General features: G+C 54.4%; 1 protein-coding gene across 1 annotated transcript; it reads left to right on the top strand.

Annotated features, from left to right (window-relative positions):
• Nucleotides 1–335: 335 nt before the first annotated feature.
• On the top strand, nt 336–15,517 carry asb10 (ankyrin repeat and SOCS box containing 10). Its single transcript, XM_078395724.1, has 5 exons — nt 336–540; nt 2,719–2,986; nt 9,792–10,296; nt 12,413–12,526; nt 15,332–15,517. Exons 1-5 carry the CDS (start codon nt 336–338, stop codon nt 15,515–15,517), a joined length of 1,278 nt encoding a protein of 425 aa, XP_078251850.1.
• The last annotated feature ends 7,508 nt before the right edge of the window (nt 15,518–23,025 follow it).

The following is a 23,025-nucleotide window of genomic DNA, read 5'->3' as shown; positions in this document are numbered from 1 at the left end:
GACGGCACGGCGGCGCAGCGGTAGAGCTGCTGCCTTACAGTGCCAAAGACCCGCGTTCGATCCTGACCACAGGTGCTGTCCTACGGAGCTTGTACGTTCTCCCCGTGACCGCGTGGGTTTCTGCCGGGTGCTCCGGTTTCGTCCCACACTCCAAAGACGCACAGATTTGTAGGTTAATAGGCATTAGTAAATTCTAAATTATCCCTAGTGTGTAGGATAGTGCTTATGTACGGAGATCGCTGGTAGGCGCGGAAGGGTCTGTTTTCGTTCTGAATCTCTAGACTAAACTTCGCCCCAGCTCCATCCCTGCCCTCACCCCTTAGCCCCGGCCCGGGATGTCCCGGAGGCTGCAGAGCGTGTGGCCGGAGCGGAAGGGGCCGGCGCCGGGCAGCGGGCTCAGGGCCGAACTGCGGCCGCGGCTGTGCAGAGACCTGTTGGTCCACAACGCTCTGTACACTGGGGACCTGGAGCGGCTGCGGCGCCTCCTCCCCTGGGGAATCGACGTGGACCTGGTCATAGAAGTGACCGCTCCCGAGCACGGTGAGTGGCCCGGGAGAGGGGATACTGAGGGCACTGTGGGAGGCGCACTGTGGGAGGGGCGGTACTGAGGGAGCGCCGCACTGTGGGAGGGGCGGCAATGAGGGAGCGCCGCACTGTGGGAGTTGGGGTATTGAGGGAGCGCCGCACTGTGGGAGGGGCGGGGTATTGAGGGAGCGCCGCACTGTGGGAGGGGCGGGAATATTGAGGGAGCGCCGCACTGTGGGAGTAGCGGTATTGAGGGAGCGCCGCACTGTGGGAGGGCGGTATTGAGGGAGCGCCGCACTGTGGGAGGGGCGGTACTCAGGGAGCGCCGCACTGTGGGAGGGGCGGCACTGAGGGAGCGCCGCACTGTGGGAGGGGCGGCAATGAGGGAGCGCCGCACTGTGGGAGGGGCGGGACTGAGGGAGCGCCGCACTGTGGGAGTTGGGGTATTGAGGGAGCGCCGCACTGTGGGAGGGGCGGGGTATTGAGGGAGCGCCGCACTGTGGGAGGGGCGGGGTATTGAGGGAGCGCCGCACTGTGGGAGTAGCGTTATTGAGGGAGCGCCGCACTGTGGTAGGGCGGTATTGAGGGAGCGCCGCACTGTGGGAGGGGCGGTACTCAGGGAGCGCCGCACTGTGAGAGGGGCGGCACTGAGGGAGCGCCGCACTGTGGGAGGGGCGGGACTGAGGGAGCGCTGTGTTTACAGGGGTGGAGTTTGCACCTTCTCCCTGTAACCGCCCTTTGTAAATTGCCCCGAGTGAGTCGGGATTGGAGAAAAACTGGAATAACAGAACTAGTGTGAGCGAGCGGTGGGTGGGCGTGGACTCGGTGGGCAGAATGGGCCTGTTTGCATGTCGTGTCTAAACTAAAATTACGCACAGCACTCAAGGTACGGTCTCCCCAATGAATGTGGAAGCGAGAATCAGCTGGCGTCTCGTTACCCGATCCCCGCGTAACCCGAGCCAGGACATCACGCGGTGCCGCCCGAGATTGTGGAGCGGTCAGCTGGTGTTGGAGCCGGGGAGGGGAGGGTCGGGGAGAGTGCGGGTCGCGCCCGGCCGGGTGGAGCAGGGTTCGGGAGGGACTCCGGCAGTATGTCGGGGGTGATCGTGACGGCGCGGGCTGAGGGCGCAGAGTGGGAGCTGTGGCAGGCGCTGATGCAGGGCGACGCCGACACGGTCCTGTTGCTGGTGTCCGACCCGCAGCTCCCAGCGCTGCACGCCAACGTGGTGTTCGACACCAGTGACGTCGAGCAGTGGAAGGAGTATCGCTTCAACCTGCGGGCGCTGCGTAAGGGCGCGGGTCACGGAGGGCATGGGGCCTAATGAAGGACATGGGGTTAACGGGGGGAGGAGTATCGCTACACCCTGCGTCCGCTGCATGAGGGCAGGGACAGGGGGTTAATAGAGGGCATGGGGAATACAGGGGCGAGGTAGGGGTGGGGGCAGAGGAGCACATGAGTCACGGGTGCAGGAGTGGATGGGGTATCGCTACAACCTGCGGCGCTGCGTAAGGGCGGGGGCATGGCGGGGGGGGGGGACACATGGGGAAATAGTGGGGTGATAGAGGGAGCAATGGAATGCAGTAAGTACGTTCCAACTTGCAGTCAAGGTGAAGCGCATTCCTAAAAGACCCTACATGTATATTTAAATTATATAGGTGGCCGGGGGGGGGGGGGGGGGGGGGAGTCCCCACTAAAGACCTGCGCGATTGTCTTTGTGAAGACCTGCAGGAGATGAGGGAGATAGTAAGTGAATGTGCTTTCGGCATATTGGCCCTCATCAGTCAGTGTATTGAGTATAGAAGTTGGGAGGTCATGTTACAGTTGTACAAGTAGTTGGTGTAGTTGGTCAGGCCAGATTTAGAGTATTGTGTTCAGTTTTGGTTATCCTGTGAAAGGAAAGATGTTGTTAAGCAGGAAAGGGGCAGAGAGGATTTACGAGGATGTTGCCAGGACTCGAGGTACAGGCTTAAGGTAAGAGCGGAGGTATTTAAGGGGGATCTCAGGAGCAATCTTTTCAATCAGATGGGTATCTGGAACGAGCTGCCAGAGGAAGCCGCAGAAGTGGATACAATTACGACATTTGGATAAATATATGGATAGAAATGGTCAATGGGACTATCTCAGAATGGACAGTGTGGGCCAAAGGGCCTGTTACGAGCTGTACCGCTGTGTGACTGCTGTTCCCGCTGCAGGGATCTGGTCGCTGTGTTACCGCCAGGAGTTCACCAGTCCGCTGCACATCTGTAGCAGCCGGGGCTTCCAGCTGTGTGTCCAGTACCTGCTGTCGTGCGGGGCGCTGCCCGACCTCTGCCCGGGGGGCAAGACCGCGCTGCATGAGGCTTGCGAGAACGCCCAAGCGGAGTGCGTCCGTCTATTGCTGAACGGTGGCGCCAATCCCAACGCCAGGTCTGAGGATGGGTACTGCCCGCTGCACCTCTGCACCGCGCCGGAGTCATTGCAGTGAGTACCGGTCAATGCCCCCTGGCCCACAACACCCTGCCCTCTGCATCACGCCCGTGTCCCTGCAGTGAGTACCGGTCAATGCTCCCTGACCCCCCACCCCGACCCGACCCTCTGGACCGCACCTGAGTCCCTGCGGTACCAGTCAATACCCCCTGACCCCCACCCTGAACCCTAATCTAGCCTCTCCACCCTAGCTGCTTCACCTCTGCACCACACCTGAGTTTCTGCATTGAGTACCGGTCAATGCCCTCTGACACCCGAACCCCATCACCGCTCACCTCTGCACAACCCGCAGGCATTGCCACTTTCATTTCACTGCACATCGAGTATGTGTATGTGACAAATAAATTTGACTTGACTTGACTTGACTTGACCGAGTTCTCTGTAGTAAGCACCAGGGAACCGGTCAAATCCACTCCCGCCCACATCTATCTCCACCCCCCCCCCCATCTCCCCTCCACCCACCGCCCCAACCCCATCGTCCCTTCACCCATCGCCCCTACCCCCATCTCCCCTCACCCATCGCGCCCACCCCATCTCCCCTCCACCCACCGCCCCAACCCCATCGTCCCTTCACCCATCGCCCCTACCCCCATCTCCCCTCACCCATCGCGCCCACCCCATCTCCCCTCCACCCATCGCCCCAACCCCCATCTCCCCTCACCCAGCGCCCCAACCCCCATCTCCCCTCACCCAGCGCCCCTACCCCCATCGTCCCTTCACCCATCGCCCCTACCACCATCTCCCCTCACCCATCGCGCCCACCCCATCTCCCCTCCACCCATCGCCCCAACCCCCATCTCCCCTCACCCAGCGCCCCAACCCCCATTTCCCCTCACCCAGCGCCCCTACCCCCATCGTCCCTCCACCCATCGCCCCTACCCCCATCTCCCCTCTTCCCTCACCCATCGCCCTTACCCCCATCTCCCCTCACCCATCGCGCCAACCCCCATCTCCCCTCACCCTGTACCTCATCGAGTCTCTGGGGTAGGCATAGCTCACTCACCACCCCCACACCCCGCTCACCTACATCTACACCCCCCCCCATACCTCTCATTCCTTACCCCTCACCCTTCACTGATTTCCCATAACCCCAGACCTGACATGGTGTTGATTTATTATTGTCGCATCTACCGAGATGCAGTGGATAACTTTGTCCGCGTGCTATCCATGAGTACAATCAAGCCGTACACAAGTACAACAGGTAGTGCAGAGAGAAACATACCAGACTGCAGAATGTAATGTTACGGTGTTATAGTTACAGAGATAATTCAATATGTACAATGAGCTGGGTTGGAAGATCGGGACTACACCCTCGCTAATGGGAGGACGGTTCAGTAGTCTGATAACAGCGGGGAAGGTGCTGTTCGTGAATCTGGTTGTGCGTGTTATCAAGCTTTTATATTTGGAGATGGTATCCGTTATGGACCTGTTGTGATGGTAAGCAAACTGCAGCAGATAGAGTGGTTCAGTCTGAAGAAGGGTCTCTACCCGAAACGTCACCTATTCCTTTTCTCCAGTGATGCTGCCTGACCCGCTGACTTCTCCAGCACATTGTGTCGATCTGCAGTGTATTGAAGCTGGCTGGGAGGCTGGAGTTCATGCACCATCACCAGTCTCTCGAAGCCCTTGGGATGGTGGATGTCAGAGCCACTGGAGAGTGGTCACGAAGGCATGCTGCTTTAATTTTCTTTGGCACTGGGCTGAGAGCGGTCTAGAAGCAGGTGGGACCACAGGCTGGAATACTGAGAGGTTAAAGATGTCTATTAATACCTCTGCCTTCTGACCCACACGGCTCCTGTGGACGCGGCCAGTGGCTCCGTTCCAACCAGTGGCTTTCCATAGATTCACAGAGGTTCACCTGCACAGGTGAGACAGAGGTTCACCTGCATCTCCTCCAACCTCATCTATTATATCCGCTGCTCTAGATGTCAACTTATTTACATCGGCGAAACCAAGCGCAGGCTCGGCGATCGTTTCGCTCAACCCCTGCGCTCGGTCCGCGTCAACCAACCTGATCTCCCGGTGGCTGAGCACTTCAACTCCCCCTCCCACTCCCAGTCTGACCTTTCCTCCAGTGCCATAGTGAGGCCCACCAGAAATTGGAGGAACAGCACCTCATATTTCGCTTGGGCAGCTTACAGCCCAGCGGTATGAACATTGACTTCTCCAACTTTAGATAGTTCCTCTGTCCCTCTCTTCCCCTCTCCCTTCCCAGTTCTCCCTCTATCTTCCTGTCTCTACCTTAATCCTTCCTTTGTCCCGCCGCCCCTGACATCAGTCTGAAGAAGGGTCTCGACCCGAAACGTCACCCATTCCTTCTTTCCTGAGATGCTGCCCGACTGCTGAGTTACTCCAGCATTTTGTGAATAAATACCTTCGATTTGTACCAGCATCTGCAGTTATTTTGTACACTTCCATAGACTCACTGTGAGGAAGGTTGATCTTGCGTCTGTCTCAGTGACCGCAGGCGCAGCCGAGTCTGTGTGACATTCCTCCACTCACCTTCTGCTCAAAGCGGCCGTAGAATGCACTGAGCCCATCGCGGAGGGACAATAGGTGCAGGAGTAGGCCATTCGGCCCTTCGAACCAGCACAGCCATTCAATGTGATCATGGCTGATCATCCACAATCAGTACCCCGTTCCTGCCTTCTCCCCATATCCCTTGACTCCGCTATCATTAAGAGCTTTACCTAACTCTCTCTTGAAATCATCCAGGGAATTGGCCTCCACTGCCTTCTGAGGCAGAGAGTTCCACAGCTTCACAACTCTCTGAGTGAAAAGGTTTTTCCCCATCTCCGTTCCAAATGGCCTACACCTTATTCTTAAACTGTGGCCCCTGGTCCCCCCCCGTCCCCCCCCAACATCGGGAACATGTTTCCTGCCTCTAACGTGTCCAATCCCTTAACAAACTTATATGTTTCAATAAGATCCCCTCTCATCCTAAATTCCAGAGTTTACAAGCCGAGTCGGTCCAATCTTTCAACATACGACAGTCCCGCCATTCCGGGAATAAACCTCGTGAACCTACGCTGTACTCCCTCAATAGCAAGAATATCCTTCCTCAAATTCTGAGGCCAAAACTGCACACAGTACTCCAGGTGTGGGCTCACTAGGTTCTATACTCAACTCCTCTTGTTATGAAGGCTAACATTCCATTGGCTTTCTTCACTGCCTGCTGTACCTGCATGCTTCATTTCAGTGACTGATGAACTAGGACACCCAGATCTCGTTGTACTTCCCCTTTTCCTAACTTGACACCATTCAGATAATAATCTGCCTTCCTGTTCTTTCCACCGAACCTCACATTTATCCACATTAAACTACATCTGCCATGCATCGACCGACTCACACAACCTGCCCAAGTCACCCTGCAACCTCACAGCATCCTCCTCACAGTTCACACTACCACCCACATTTGTGTCATCTGCAAATTTGCTAATGTTACTTTTAATCCCTTCATCAGAGTCATTAATGTATATTGTAAATAGCTGCGGTCCCAACACCAAGCCTTGCGGTACCCCACTAGTCACTGCCTACCATTCTGAAAGGGACCCATTTATGCCTACTCTTTGTTTCCTGACTGCCAACCAATTTTCTATCCATGTCAGTACCCTACCCCCAATACCATGTGCTCTAATTTTCCCCACTAATCTCCTATGTAGGACCTTGTCGAAGGCTTTCTGAAAGTCCAGGTACATTACATCCAGTGGCTCTCCCCTGTCCATTTTCCTAGTTACATCCTCAAAGAATTCCAGAAGATTAGTCAAGCATGATTTCCCCTTCGTAAATCCATGCTGACTCGGAAAGATCCTGTTACTGCTAACCAAATGTTCCGCAATTTCATCTTTTATAATTGACTCCAGCATCTTCCCCAACCACCGATGTCACACTAACTGGTCTATAATTTCCTGTTTTCTCTCTTCCTCCATTATTAAAAAGTGGGATAACATTAGCTACCCTCCAATCCACAGAACTGATCCTGAATTTATAGAACATTAGAAAATGATCACCAATGCGTCCACGATTTCTAGAGCAACCTTCTTAAATACCTTGGGATGCAGACCATCAGGCCCTGAGGATTTATCAGCCTTCAGTCCCATCAGTCTACCCAGCACCATTTTCTGCTTAATGTGAATTTCCTTCAGTTCCTCCATCACCTCCATCACCCTAGGATCTCTGGCCACTAGAACATTTGGGAGATCGTTTGTGTCTTCCTTAGTGAAGACAGATCCAAAGTATTGGTTCAACTCGTCTGCCATTTCCTTGTTCCCCATAATAAATTCACCGGCTTCAGTCTTCAAGAGACCCACATTTGCCTTAACTATTTTTTTCCTCTTCACGTACCTAAAGAAGCTTTATATTATTGGCTAGCTTACCTTCGTACCTCATCTTTTCTCCCCGTATTGCCTTTTTAGTTATCTTCTGTTGCTCTTTAAAAGTGTCCCAATCCTCTGGCTTCCCGCTCATCTTTGCAATGTTATACTTCTCTTTTATTTTTATACTGTCCTTGACTTCCCTTGTCAGCCACGGTCGCCTCTTACTCCCCTTAGAATCTTTCTTCCTCTTTGGGATGAACTGATCCTGCACCTTCTGCATTATTCCCAGAAATACCTACCTTTGCTGTTCCACCGTCTTCCCTGCTAGGGTCTCTTTCTAGTCAACTCTGGCCAGCTCCTCCCTCATGCCTCCATAGTCCCCTTTGCTCAACTGTAATACTGACACTTCCGATTTTCCCTTCTCCCTCTCAAATTGTAGATTAAAACTTATCATATCATGACCATTATTGCTGGCGCTACTGCCTGCTTTGTAGCCACTGTGTGTGTGTGTGCGTACTCCACCGAGTCACACAGCACGGAAACAGCCCCTTCAACTCTACGTCTGTGCTGAACATCCAGCTTCTTCGCAGCAACCATCAGGCTCTTGAACACTACACAACACTAACTAATTCTGAACTACAAACTATCTGGCTGTACTAGGGACTTCCAGCTTTTGTTTTGCACTAATATATATATATATATATATTTATTGGACTTATATTTGTTTGTTTATTGTGTTATCTCTGAAACACACTCGTCCAGATTCAGGGACAGTTTCTTCCCATCTGTTATCAGGCAACTGAACCGTACTCGCCAGCCGTCCTGGTCTCCCATCTAGCTCATTGGAGACGTTTGAACTATCTTTAATTAGACTTTAACATTATATCTTGCGCTAAATGTTGTCCCCTTTATCATTTACCTGTGCACTGCAGACGGCTTGGTTGAATTTGTGTAGTGTTTTCTTTAATTGCAAACAAAATGCGGCAGGTAGACCTGCTGCCTCACGGCGCCAGAGACCCGGGTTCGATGCTGGCCTCGGGTGCTTTCTGTGTGGAGTTCGCACGTTCTCTCCCCATGACTGAGTGGAGATTCACCCGGTTTCCTCTCACATCCCAAAGAGGTATACACCGATCAGCCAAAACATTATGACCACTGACGGGTGAAGTGAATAACATTGATTATCTTGTTGCAATGCCACCTGTCAAGGGTTAGGATATATTAGACTGCAAGTGAACAGTCGGTTGTTGAAGTTGATGTGTTGGATGCAGGAGAAATGGGCAGGAGTAAAGACCTGAGCGACTTTGACAAGGGCCAAATTGTTATGGCCAGACGACTGGGTCAGAGCATCTCTGAAACGGCAAGGCTTGTGGGTGCTCCCGGTCAGCAGTGGTGAATACCTACCGACAGTGGTCCGAGGAGGGACAAACCACAACCAGCGACAGGGTGCTGGGCGCCCAAGGCTCTTCGATGCGCGCGGGAAACGAAGGCTATCCCGTCTGGTCCGAACCGACAGAAGATCTACTGTGGCAGAAGTCACAGAAAATTTGAATGGTGGTCACGGGAGGAATGTGTCGCAACACACAGTGCATCGCACCCTGCTGCTTATGGGGCTGCACACGGAGGGCCAACACATATTCGGCAGATGGTAATAATGTTTTGGCTCATCAGATCATAATGTTTTGGCTGATCGGTGCATGTTTGTAGGTTAATTGTCCCCAGTGTGTAGGGACTGGATGAGAAAGTGGGATAACATAGAACAGGTGATCGACGGCCAACGTGGACTCAGTGGGCCGAAGGGCCTGTTTCCATGCTGTATCTCTAAACTACACGATAAAAGCTTTTCACTTTACCTCAGTGCACGTGACAATAATAATCAAAACTAAATCATAGTGTTTACAGACATGTTGCGCTGCTTCAAGTAAGAATGTCGTTGTTCTATTTTGGTACATATATATTCTACATATGACATCGAAACACTGGCAACAGTCCCAGGTACCTTTAGACTGTAGGGATACAGCGTGGAAACAGACCCTTCGGCCCACCGAGCCCGTGCCGACCAGCGATCACCCCGAACACTAGCACTATCCTACACACTAGCACCATCCTATACACTAGCACTATCCTATACACTAGCACTATCCTACACACTAGCACCATCCTATACACTAGCACTATCCTATACACTAGCACTATCCTATACACTAGCACTATCCTACACACTAGCACTATCCTATACACTAGCACTATCCTATACACTAGCACTATCCTATACACTAGCACTATCCTATACACTAGGGACAATTTACAATTTAGAGAAGCCAATTAATCTGTAAACGCGCATGTTGTGGAGTGTGGGTGGAAACCAGGGCACCCGGAACACAGGGAGAACGTACAAACTCCGTACAGACAGCATCCGTAGCCAGGATTGAACCGGGGTCCCTGGCGCTGTGAGGCAGCATCTCTACCGTTGTACAACTTGACAGGTGTGCGCAGTATTTGCTGGCGTCCGGCGCCGCCGTGGACAGTCGGACGGAGGAGCGGGAGGACAGCGCTCTACACTTCGCCTCCCGCTTCGGGCTGGAAGAACACGTGGAGCTGTACCTGGGCGCCGGCGCCGTCGTGAACGGGGAGAACGGGAGCGGCCAGACGCCGCTGCACTGTGTGTGTGCTCAGCCGCACGGCCGGGCCGACGCCGAGCGCTACCACCGCGTGTGCCTGCGGCTGCTGGACAGCGGGGCAGCTGTGCGAGCCCTCGACAGCGAGCAACAGTCACCGCTGCACCTCGCCTGCTCCACGGCCAATCACCGCACCGTGGAGACGCTGCTCGGCCGCGGCGCCGACACCAACCGCATGGACTACGGCGGCAACGCGCCGCTGCATAATGCGCTCCAGACCGTCTCCTACCGGCTACACATGGAGCCAGAGCACACCGTCCGCGCCCTCCTCAACCACGGCTCCATCCGAATCTGGCCCGGCGCCATACCCAAGGTGAGGGGGAGGGGGGGGGGGGGACACGGGCAGGGCGTGGGGGGGGGGGGGGGGACACGGGCAGGGCGTGGGGGCGGGGTGACTTTCAGGCGGCAAATGGTGGTGGGAGGGGGGAAGAGTGGCAACGAGGCAGGAGGCGGATTGAGTGGGAGTGGGAAGAGGGTTGTGGACCGGTGCAGGGGGCTGAGAGGGAGGGGACTGAGGGGGAGTGGGGGGACTGAGGGGAAGGGGGTTCAAAGATGAGGTAGAGAAACCGTCGGACTGGTGCCCGGCCAGGAGCAGGGAGCGCACGACGGGGGGCGGACAAGGAGATGGGGCAAGGAGGTGAACTACGGCTGGAGCTGAGCCGGGGAGGGGGTACGGCTGGGCCAGGCTGCCCTCGGGCGTGGTGGCGGGAGCGGGGAGCGGGGAGGTAACTGTCCCGCCACCGGTCCGGGCCCCGCCCTGTCTCCACATCCCGCGGCTTCATCAGTCTGAAGAAGGGTCTCGACCCGAAACGCCACCCATTCCTTCTCTCCCGAGATGCTGCCTAACCTGCTGAGTTACTCCAGCATTTTGAGAATAAATATCCGCGGCTTCAAAGGCTGGCGGCCAAGGGTTGGAAGACTAGTCCGCAGGGGACGGCACATGCACGGTGGGCCGAAGGTCCTGGTTCCAGTCCATGTGTCTGTGATTCAACTTTCCCACTCGATCCCCTTTCCCTTCATCTCTGAGACTGGATCAGCCACCCACCCGCCTTGGTCTCGGTCTCCACGGCCCTGGCGAGGACGACACTGGACCAAATTGAAGAAGGGTCCCGACCCGGAACCTCACCTGTTCATGTCGGGTCGGGACTCAATTCCCTGGAGTGCAGGAGGATGAGGGGTGATCTTGTAGAGGTTTTGCAAAATAACGAGAGGAATAGATCGGGTGAATGACAGAGTCTCTTGCTCAAAGAAGAGGAATCGTGAACCAGGTGAGGGGGGGGGGGGGGGAGAGAGATTTAATAGGAATCTGTAAGGCAACTTTTTCCACAAAGAGAGGGTGAGTGTATAGAACGAGCTGCCAGAGGAAGTAGTTGAGAAGGGACTTTCGCAACATTTAAGAAACGTTGAGACAGGTACATGGATTGGATATCCTATTCCGATATATATAGGATAGACCTGAAGAAAGATCTCGACCCGAAACACTACCCGTTCCTTCTCTCCAGAGATGCTGCCTGACCCGCTGAGTTACTCCAGCATATTGTGTCTACCTTCGATTTAAACCAACATCTACAGTTCTTTCCTGCATATGGATGGGGTAGGTTTAGAAGGATATGGGCCAAACTCAGGCAGGTGGAACTAGTGTAAATGGGGCATGTTGGTCGGTGTGGGCAAGTGTTTCCACGCTATGTTCTCCGGAGATGTCGCCGGACCCACTGAGTTACTCCTGCACTTTATGGTCCAATGAACCAAACGCCTCCTTGACCACCCTGTCTACTCGTGAAACCACTAAACATTGATCTCCCACCTTGAAGCCATGCCCTCTAGTCTTTGACATTTCTACCCTGGGGAAAAAGGTTCTGACTGTCTACCCTATCTATGCCTCTTATAATTATATATACTTCTATCAGGTGTCCCTTCAACCTCAGACTCTTCAGGGAAACCACCCAGTCTGTCCTAGTCCGCTCCGTGTGGAGAACAGGACCAGTGACCATGACCACAGCTGTACACATCTGGGTCATCACTGCCCCTCAGCGGGGTATCTGCCCCTCTCACTCACTCGGAGCGACATGTGACCCCGGACCCACACCTCGCAGATACCCTCCCCCCTCCCCCCCCCCCCTCCCGGAATGTCCCTCGGTACAAGAACCATTCGGGATGGACGGATCCCCGAGCACGGGGAGGAACCCAGTGCTGGGCCACTCGTGCCTCGTTCTCTTTCGCACGCCAGTATTGAGGTACTGTTGCTAGTCTTGGCCTAACACCCTCTCCCCTTCCCCCTCTCCCCCCCCCCCCTTCCTCCTCTCGTCGATTCCTCCTCTACCCCGCCTCCACTTATTCTTCCCCTCTACCCCTCTCTCGCCCTCTCACTTTCCCCCACTCCTCGTTTTTCCCCTCCCCTCTTTCTCCCCTCTCTCACTCCCACCCTCTAGGTGTTGAAATACTGCTCCCGCTCCCCGCGCACCATCGAGGTTCTGATCAACGTCTACGACCGGCTGAAGGTGACGGACGACTGGATCCGGGCCGTGCCGCCGGAGGTGTTGCAGGTAGCGACCGCCCGGGGGGGGGGGGGGGGGCGGTGTGGAGACCGCCTGGGGGGGATCAACGGGGGGGGGGGGGCGGGGTGGAGACGCCTGTGGGGGGGGGGGTGGTGTGTGGGATGGAGTGGGTAGGATGATGGGCAGGGGTTGGGTTGGATGTGTTTGAGGTGGGGCGGGTGTGTGTGTGTGGGATGGAGATGAGGTGGGGGGTGTATGTGTGGGGAGAGGGGGTGGGTGTGAACGTGTATGTGGGGGGTGGGTGTGAGCGTGTATGTGGGTGTGAGCGTGTATGTGTGGGGAGCGGGGATGTGAGCGTGTATGTGTGGGGGTGTGGGGGGTGTGAGCGTGTATGTGTGGGGGTGTGGGGGTGTGTGAGCGTGTATGTGTGGGGGTGTGGGGGTGTGTGAGCGTGTATGTGTGGGGGTGTGGGGGGTGTGAGCGTGTATGTGTGGGGGGTGTGAGCGTGTATGTGTGGGGTGTGGGGGGTGTGTAAGCGTGTATGTGTGGGGGTGTGGGGGTGTGTGAGCGTGTATGTGTGGGGGTGTGGGGGGTGTGAGCGTGTATGTGTGGGGGTGTGGGGGGGGTGTGGGGGGGGTGTGAGCGTGTATGTGTGGGGGTGGGGGGGTGTGAGCGTGTATGTGTGGGGGTGTGGGGGGGGTGTGAGCGTGTATGTGTGGGGGTGTGGGGGGTGTGAGCGTGTATGTGTGGGGGTGTGGAGGGGGGGTGTGAGCGTGTATGTGTGGGTTGGGGGGGGATGTGAGCGTGTATGTGTGGGGGGTTGTGAGCGTGTATGTGTGGGGTGGGGGGGTATGTGAGCGTGTATGTGTGGGGGTGTGGTGGGTGTGAGCGTGTATGTGTGGGGGTGTGGTGGGTGTGAGCGTGTATGTATGTGGGGAGGGGGGGTGGCCGGTGGTCCGCGTGCTCCCGGTACTCACTGTGAGTCCTGGGACGTGCGTGTGTGTGTGCGTTTGATGCCGGCTTGAGCGGTCTGTGTGCGGATGTGTGTCCGGCTCTGTATTTGGGGTGTCGCCGCCTGCTGTCGGTGCCCCGTTGTGTGGGAGTGTGTCTGGTTGTGTGTGGGGTCTGTGTCAGCGTTTGTTTATGTTCGGGTCTGTGCCTGGGTCTGTGCCTGGGTCTGTGCCAGGGTCTATACCTGGGTTTGTGTGTGTGTGTCTGTGTTAGGGGGTTTCACTGCCCGTTGACAGTCCCCCGCCGTAAGGGTCTGGATCTGTATGTGCGTCTGTGTGTGTGGGTCTGTGTATGTGGGTCTGTGTGTGTGGGTCTGTGTGTGTGGGTCTGTGTGTGTGTGGGTCTGTGTGTGTGTGGGTCTGTGTGTGTGTGGGTCTGTGTGTGTGTGGGTCTGTGTGTGTGTGGGTCTGTGTGTGTGTGGGTCTGTGTGTGTGGGTCTGTGTGTGTGTGGGTCTGTGTGTGTGTGGGTCTGTGTGTGTCTGTGTGTGTGTGTGCGGGTCTATGTGTGCGGGTCTGTGTGTGCGGGTCTGTGTGTGCGGGTCTGTGTGTGCGGGTCTGTGTGTGCGGGTCTGTGTGTGCGGGTCTGTGTGTGCGGGTCTGTGTGTGTGGGTCTGTTTGTGTGTTGGTCTGTGTGTGTGTCTGGGTCTGTGAGTGTCTGGGTCTGTGTGTGTGTGTGTCTGGGTCTGTGTGTGTGGGTCTGTGTGTGTGTGTGGGTCTATGTATGTGGGTCTATGTGTGCGGGTCTGTGTGTGCGGGTCTGTGTGTGCGGGTCTGTGTGTGCGGGTCTGTGTGTGCGGGTCTGTGTGTGCGGGTCTGTGTGTGCGGGTCTGTGTGTGCGGGTCTGTGTGTGCGGGTCTGTGTGTGCGGGTCTGTGTGCGGGTCTGTTTGTGTGGGTCTGTGTGTGTCTGTGTGTGTGTGTGTGTGTGGGGGGGTCTATGTGTGCGGGTCTGTGTGTGTGGGTCTGTGTGTGTGGGTCTGTGTGTGTGGGTCTGTTTGTGTGTTGGTCTGTGTGTGTGTCTGGGTCTGTGTGTGTGTGTGTGTGTGTCTGGGTCTGTGTGTGTGTGTGTCTGGGTCTGTGTGTGGGGGGGTCTGTCGTGTGTGTCTGGGTCTGTGTGTGTGTGTGTGTGTCTGGGTCTGTGTGTGTGTGTGTGTCTGGGTCTGTGTGGGGGGGTCTGGGTCTGTGTGTGGGGGGGGGGGTCTGTCGTGTGAGTGTCTGGGTCTGTGTGTGTGTGTGTGGGGGGGGGTCTGTGTGTGTCTGGGTCTGTGTGTGTGGGGGGTCTGTGTGTGTGTGTGTGGTGGTCTGTGTGTGTGTGTGTGTGTGTGTGTGTGTGTGTGTGTGTCTGTCTGTGTGTGTGGGGGAGAGGTCTGTGTGTGTGTGTCTGGGTCTGTGTGTCTGGGTCTGTGTGTGTGTGTGTGTGGGTCTGTGTGGGTCTGTGTGTGTGGGTCTGTGTCTGGGTCTGTGTGTCTGGGTCTGTGTGTCTGGGTCTGTGTGTGTGTGTGTCTGGGTCTGTGTGTGTGTCTGGGTCTGTACGTGTGTGTGTCTGGGTCTGTGTGTGTCTGGGTCTGTGTGTGTGTGTGTGTGTGTGTGTGTGTGTGTGTGTATCTGGGTCTGTGTGTGTGTGTGTGTGGGGGGTGGGGGGTCTGTGTGTGTGTGTGTGGGTCTGTGTGTGTCTGGGTCTGTGTGTGTGTGTGTGGGTCTGGGTCTGTGTGTGTGTGTCTGGGTCTGTGTGTGTGTGTGTGTGTGTGTGTGTGTGTGTGTGTGTGTGTGTGTGTGTCTGGGTCTATGTGTGGCTCCAAGTCTAGCAGGGTGTTGCCTCCGCTGACGTTGCCCGTGGTCCCCAGGAACACGCCGCTTTCTACAGCTCGTTGTTGGCGCTCCGCCACCGGCCGCGATCCCTGCAGCACCTCGCCCGCTGCGTGATCCGCGCCCAGTGCCCGGGCCTGACCGCCGCCCGCCTCGCCCGCCTGCCGCTGCCGCCGCCGCTCATCCGCTACCTGCTGCTGCCCTTCCGCAGGGAGTTGCACTAGGCCCGGCCGGGACCCCGGGACACCGGTCACAAGGCCCGGGACAGCGGACATCGGAGAGTGGACGCATGGACTGAACCTCCGGACACCAGCCCCGGCCACCGGACCCCGGGACACCGGGGCCCTACAGACCCCCCTGTAAATAGTGACCGGCGGGCGGCCTGGGAGAGTACGGGAGGTGGGAGACGCAGTGGGATGAGGCAGGGGCAAGCGGGTGAGGGGGAGGGAAGGAGGGAGGGAGGGGCAGTTTATTTACTGACCAGCCTGCGGCGAGGACTCTGTCCGGAACTCTGTGGCCTCCAACACTCGCCTCCACCCTCCCTCCTCCATCACACCTTAACAGAGTGGGTTGTACGTCTGCCCTGACCCTCCCGCGACCGATGCCCGTCGTTGAATAATCCGTGCTTTTCACAATGAATCCAGAGACTCTTCGAGTCCACGGTCTAGAGTCCGGAATAGCTTCTTCCCGCTGACATCAGACGACAGAACGATCCTTGCATAAACTAGGATGTAGACCCGATCTCCCAACTTACCTCATTGCGGCCCTTGCACTTTTTTTAAAAATCTGCGCTTTCTCTGCAACGAACGCTACAACGCTGTAACACAATATTATGCCCGCTGATTTTCTTTAATCTTTGCACTACCTGTTATACTTGTTTATGGGTTGTATCTTCTGCTCCACGGGAGGTTTCTGTCCAACCTGAGCTCGCCTTGAGGCACCCGCCTTACGGTTGTGATATTTGACTGGTCAGCAAGCACATAAGGTTTTTCACTGTATCCGGGTACGATAATAAACTGGTATTGTTGTATATTACTGGTGTAATAGACTGGTGACAATCACCGCTGGGCTGCTCATAGCTGACGTTAGACTTTCACCACCTATAACGGTCCGTCTACTGTCAGGGATGGTCGCTGGTGCCCAGTCAATGGTCAGTTCCACTCACACCCTCTGACACAATGTAGTGAGAGCTGCATAATGTGCGGGTCTGACTGATGTATGTCGGTAATGTTCCTGCTACCCGAATACAGGCACTGAATATCTCTGACGTACCAGCCAGAATGAGGGGAGACCCGATGGAAGTGTTAAAAGATTATCGGAGGCATCGATAGTGTAGACAGTCAGAACCTTTATCTTAGGCTGGAGGGCACAGCTTTGATATAGTCACAAGGAAATGCAGATTCCAGTTTACCAAGGAAAGACACAAAATGCTGGAGTAACTCAGCGGGCCAGGCATCGTCCCTGGAGTTCATGCATAGGTGATGTTTCGGGTCAGGAGTCTTCTCTTCGGACTGATAGCTTGGTCAGAGGAGGAAATTTGGATATTGAGGGAATGGAGGGATATGGATCACGTGCAGTCAGATAGGAGATGGGCTTGGCATCATGTTCGGCACAGACATTGTGAGCCGAATGGCCTGGTTCTGTGCTGTACCTATGTTCTAGGTATGAGAGGTATAGATAGGGTAGACAGAACCTTTCCCCAAGGTGGAAATATCAAATACTAGGCATAGCTGAAAGGGGAGAAGGACAACGTTTAAAGGCGGTGTGTGAGGCAAGTATGTTTACACGGAGGGTGGCGGGTGCCTGGAAAGCGTTGCCGAGGGTGGTGGTGGAGGTATATGATAGTGGTCTTTAAGAGACTTTTGGATAGGCACATTAATATGCAGGCAATGGAGGGGTATGGATCATGTGCAGGCAGGGGTGATTAGTTTAACATGGGATTATATTCAGCACAGACGTTACGGGATGAAGGGCCTTTTCCTGTGCTGTAATATTCGCTGTAAGAAGGAATTGAAAATGCTGATTTATACCGAGGATAGACCAAAAATGCTGGATTAACTCGGCGGCTCAGGCAGCATCTCTGGAGAAAAGTAATAGGTGACGTTTTTGGTTGAGACACTTGATGAAGGTCCCGAAACGTCACCTATTTATTTTCTCCAGAGATGCTACCTGAGCCGCTGAGTTACTCCAGCACTTTGTGCCTGCACTATTCCGTGTTGTGTGAACATGGGAAAAGTTAGGATGAATATCTTTCATTGTAATTTTGCATCTCCTGCCTCAGCATTTGGTGTTCTTCTCAGTAACCAGCAGACTCGTAAAAACTGCGCAATAATAACCTCAGCAACCGTGAACTTCTGCCGACTTTGTTTTCATCAGCTCAGGCTACCCGGAGAAGGCAGGAGAATGGGGTTGAGAGGGAAAAATAGATCAGCCATGATTGATTGATGGAGTAGACTTGATGGGCCGAATAGCCTCATTCTGCTCCTGGAACCTATGGCCTTATGGTTTTGGTTGCACTGTGGACTTCAGTTTTTATACTATTGTGGTATGGTTACCTAGCATTACAGTTATTAATTTATTGTATTATTGATTATTATATATTTATCTGTATTTTATTGCCTTTAATGGGTCTGTTAAGCTGCAGCAAGTAAGAATCTCATTGTTCCGTTGAATATACATATGACAATTAAACACTCTTGAATCTTGAACACTTACAAGTTTTCTATCGTTTTAAATACGGCCGAATAACGATTGATGTGGTCTTTATATTGCGCTGACGCTTCATTTCTATGGTTACCATGTATCAAGTTGTGTGAAGTGGGGACCGGCGAGGGGACGGACACGGTGTCACGGTTAAACACGTTCCCCGTCGGTGGCAGCGGTCCCACCCTCCGTCTGCAGTGAGGGGATGGGATCGAGCGGAGCCGAGGATAACACCTGAGCTGTGTGAGCGAGGGTGGCAGGGGGTGGTGGTGAGAGATGTCAGCACTGCCCAGGTAGTGCTCAAGTGATGCACAGGTACCGCGGCTCAATGGAGGTGCGCTCGGACACCTCCACACCTCCAGCGCCTGCCCCTGGCTCACAGCCCAGCGCACACTGCACTCCAGAGTCACACAGCAAGCCCTTCGGCCCAACTCATCCATGCTGATTAAGATATCCCGTCTAAGCTAGTCCCACTTGCCAATATTTCTCCCATATCCCTCTAAACCATTCCTAACCATGTACTTGTCCAAACATCTTTTAAATGCTGTGATGGTACATGCCTCAACATCCTCCCCTGACAACTCGTTCCATATATCCACCACCTCTCCGCCAAGGTTCCTATTAAATCTTCCCCCTCTCACCTTAAACCTATGTCCTTTGGTTCTTGATTCCCCTACCGTGGGTAAAAGACTGCATTCACCCTATCTAATCTCCTTATAAATGTATACATCTTTATAAGATCATCCCTCGGTCTCCTGCGCTGCAAGGAATAGAGTCCTAACCTGCTCAACCCCTCCCCGTAGCTCAGGCCCTCGAGAACTGGCAACATCCTCATAAATCTTCTCTGCACCCTTTCCAGCTTAACATCCTTGCTATAATAGTGACCAAAACTGGACACAATGATTCAAATGTGACCTCACCAATGTCTTGTACTACCTATAATATAACATACCAATGGAAATACTCAATACCCCTGACTGATGAAGGACAATGTGTTGAAAACATTATTGACCACCTTATCTACCCTTGATGTCACTTTTAATGAACTATCAACCTGCACTCCAAGATCCCTCTGCTCCTTTACGCTCCCGCAGAGCCTTACTGTGTAGGTCCTGCCCTGGTTAGTCTTCCCAAAATGCAACACCTTATGTGCACTAAACGACATCAACCATTCCTCAGCCCACCTGCCCAAATGATCAAGATCCTGCTGTAACCTTTGATAACTACCTTCACTATCAATGATACCACCCATGTTAGTGCTATTTGCAAACTAACTGAGCTACGGAGGGTAGCTAATGTTATCCCACTTTTTAAGAAAGGAGAGAGAGAGAAAACAGGAAATTACAGACCAGTTAGTCTGACATCAGTGGTGGGGAAGCTGCTGGAGTCAATTATAAAAGACGAAATTGCGGAGCATTTGGATAGCAGTAACAGGATCGTTCCGAGTCAGCATGGATTTAGGAAGGGGAAACCATGCTTGACTAATCTACTGGATTTTTTTGAGGATGTAACTAGGAAAATGGACAGTGGAGAACGGTGGATGTGGTGTACCTTGACTTTCAGAAAGCCTTCGACAAGGTCCCACAGAGGAGATTAGTGGGCAAAATTAGAGCACATGGTATTGGGGGTAGGGTACTGACATGGATAGAAAATTAGTTGGCAGACAGAAGGCAAAGAGTGGGGATAAATGGGTCCCTTTCAGAATGGCAGGCAGTGACTAGTGGGGTACCGCAAGGCTCGGTGCTGGGACCGCAGCAATTTACAATATACATTAATGACTTGGATGAAGGGATTAAAAGTAAGATTAGCAAATTTGCAGATGACACAAAACTGGGTGGCAGTGTGAACTGTGAGAAAGATGCTATGAGATTGCAGGGTGACTTGGACAGGTTACTTGAGTGGGCGGATGCATGGCAGATGCAGTTTAATGTGGATAAGTGTGAGGTTATCCACGTTGGTGGTAAGGATAGGAAGGCAGATTATTATCTAAATGGTGTCAAGTTAGGAAAAGGGGACGTACAATGAGATCTGGGTGTCCTAGTGCATCAGTCACTGAAAGGAAGTATGCATGCAGTGAAGAAAGCCAATGGAATGTTGGACTTCATAACAAGAGGAGTTGAGTATAGGAGCAAAGAGGTCCTTCTGCAGTTGTACAGGACCCTGGTGAGACTGCACCTGGAGTACTGTGTGCAGTTTTGTTCTCCAAATTTGAGGAAGGATATTCTTGCTATTGAGGGTGTGCAGCGTAGGTTTACTAGGTTAATTTCCGGAATGGCGGGACTGTCGTATGTTGACAGACTGGAACGACTAGGCTTGTATACACTGGAATTTAGAAGGATGAGAGGGGATCTTATTGAAACATATAAGATTATTAAGGGGTTGGACACGTTGGAGGCAGGAAACATGTTCCCAATGTTGGGGGAGTCCCGAACAAGCGGCCACAGTTTAAGAATAAGGGGTAGGCCATTTAGAACGGAGATGAGGGAAAACTTTTTCAGTCAGAGAGTTGTAAATCTGTGGAATTCTCTGCCTCAGAAGGCAGTGGAGGCCAATTCTCTGAGTGCTTTCAAGAGAGAGCTAGATGGAGCTCTTCAGGATAGCGGAGTCAGGGGGTATGGGGAGAAGGCAGGAACGGGGTACTGATTGGGAATGATCAGCCATGATCACATTGAATGGTGGTGCTGGCTCGAAGGGCCGAATAGCCGAAGCACCTATTGTCTATTGTCTATCATGCCTTGTGCATTCTCACCCAAATCGTTGATGTTAACCACAGTCCCAGTAAACTAGTCACAGGCGTACAATCCGAAAAACAAACTTCCACCATCACCTTCAGCTTCCTTCCATGAAACCATTTTTTCCATCCATTCAGCCACCTCTTCTTAGATCCCATGCGACCTAACCTTCCAAAGCAGCCCTACCATGCGGAACCTTATCAAAGGCCTTGCTGAAGTTCACATAGACAAGGTCTACCGCTCTGGCCTCATCAATCGTTTTGGTCACATACTCAAAAACTTAATAGGTGTAAATGTTCTGTCTGTTCAATCCACACCATCCTCATCCACCCTCACTCTCCATTCCCCTTCCCCCTCTCCTCTCCTCCCCTCCCCATTCCCCCCTCCTCCTCTCTCTCTCCTTCCTCTACACCCGTCCCCTTTCCCCCATCCCTCCTCCTTCTCCACCCCTCCCATTTTCCTATTCTCCTCCACCCCTCCACATTCCTTCCTCTCCCACTCTCCATCCCCTCTCCCCCTTCCCCTCCATCCCTCCAATTACCCTCCTCGTCCTCCATCCCTCCCCTATTCCTCCACCACCTCCCCCTCCACTCCTCCTATTTCCCTCCTTCCCCTCCCCTCTCTTTCACCCCCCCCCCCCCCCCACGCTCTTTTCCTGCCGGGGTGACGGTGAAGGCAGATACTATGGTGGCGTTTAGACAATACGAGGCTGCGCAGGATGTGGTTCACGTGCAGGTAGAGATTTGTTCAACTTCACCATGTTCAGCACGGACATTGTGGGCCGAAGGGCCTGATCCAGTGTGTACTGTTCTGCGTTCCCCTGTCCCACACTTGTCCCTCCAGTCCACCGCCTCTTCCTTCTCTCATACTCCTCCATTCCACTCTCTCTCCATCTTCTTTCTTCCCTCTGAACCCCCCCCCCCCCGCCCACCTTCCTCCCCACCCCCTCCTCCTCTCCCATTTGCATTCCTCCTGCATTTTGGCCCTCCTTCACTGTCCTACGCATCGATCCCCATTTACCCTCTCCAGCCCGCCCCCTCCTTCCCTCCCTCTCTGTTGCATCCTCGCTCCGCCTACCCTTTCATCCCCTCTCTCTTTCTCTCTCTCCCCTCTCTCTCTCACTCTCCCATCTCTCTCACTCTCCCATCTCTCTCTCTCTCTCTCTCTCTCTCTCTCTCTCTCTCTCTCTCTCTCTCTCTCTCTCTCTCTCTCTCTCTACCTCTCCCTCTCCCCTCTCCCTCACTCTCCCTCACTCTCCCTCCCTCTCCCTCCCTCTCCCCTCTCCCTCTCTCCATCTCCCTCTCTCTCCCTCTCCCCTTTCACTCTCTCCCTCTCCCCTTTCCTCTCTCCCTCTCACCCTCTCTCCATCTCTCCCTTCTCTCTCTCCCTCCCCTCTCCCTCCCTCTCCCCCTCTCTCCCTCTCTCTCCCTTTCCTTCTCTCTCTCTCCCCCGTCTCTCCTTTCGGCAGCGGCCGCGTCGTTAACTTGCGCTGTTGTTGCTCGGGTGTTGGAGGGGAGGGGAGGGGGGCGGTTATTTATGGACAACACACATCCTTAATCAGGGGAGATGCTTTGAAACCATCTGCTGCCCACCCCTCTCCTCAGCCGCGGGACCACCGCCTCCCAAATCACACAAAGACCCCCTTGTCCCGGCCACCTCATCAATCTCACTTAGTGATACGCCGCTACCCCGGGACAGCGCGGATAATCACCCGGCCCTGAAGCCGCCTCCCTCCCCTCCTCCTCCCTCTACCCCTCCACTCTCCCCATCCACTCTCCCCCTTCACCCTCCCTCCCTCCCTCCCTCTCCCCTCTCCCCTCTCCCCTCTCCCCCTCTCCCCATCCCTTCCTTCCTCCCTCCCTCCCTCTACCCCTCCACTCTCCCCATCCACTCTCCCTCTTCACCCTCCCTCCCTCCCCCCCTCCCTCTACCCCCTCCACTCTCCCCATCCACTCTCCCTCTTCACCCTCCCTCCCTCCCTCCCTCTACCCCTCCACTCTCCCCATCCACTCTCCCTCTTCACCCTCCCTCCCTCCCCCCCTCCCTCTACTCCTCCACCCTCCCCATCCATTCTCACTCTTCACCCTCCCTTCCTCCCTCCCTCCTCTCCCCTCTCCCTTCTCCCCATCCCCTTCCTCCCTCCCTCCCTCCCTCCCTCTACCCCTCCACTCTCCCCATCCACTCTCCCCTTCACCCTCCCTCCCTCCCTCCCTCCCTCTCCCCTCTCCCCCTCTCCCCTCTCCCCATCCCTTCCTTCCTCCCTCCCTCCCTCTACCCCTCACCCTCCCCATCCACTC

This window comes from Rhinoraja longicauda, unplaced genomic scaffold (genome assembly GCF_053455715.1).
Source record: "Rhinoraja longicauda isolate Sanriku21f unplaced genomic scaffold, sRhiLon1.1 Scf001448, whole genome shotgun sequence".
NCBI lineage: Eukaryota > Metazoa > Chordata > Chondrichthyes > Rajiformes > Arhynchobatidae > Rhinoraja > Rhinoraja longicauda.
The sequence above is the reverse complement of the archived record's forward strand: the minus strand, read 5'-3'. Positions and strand labels throughout refer to the sequence as shown.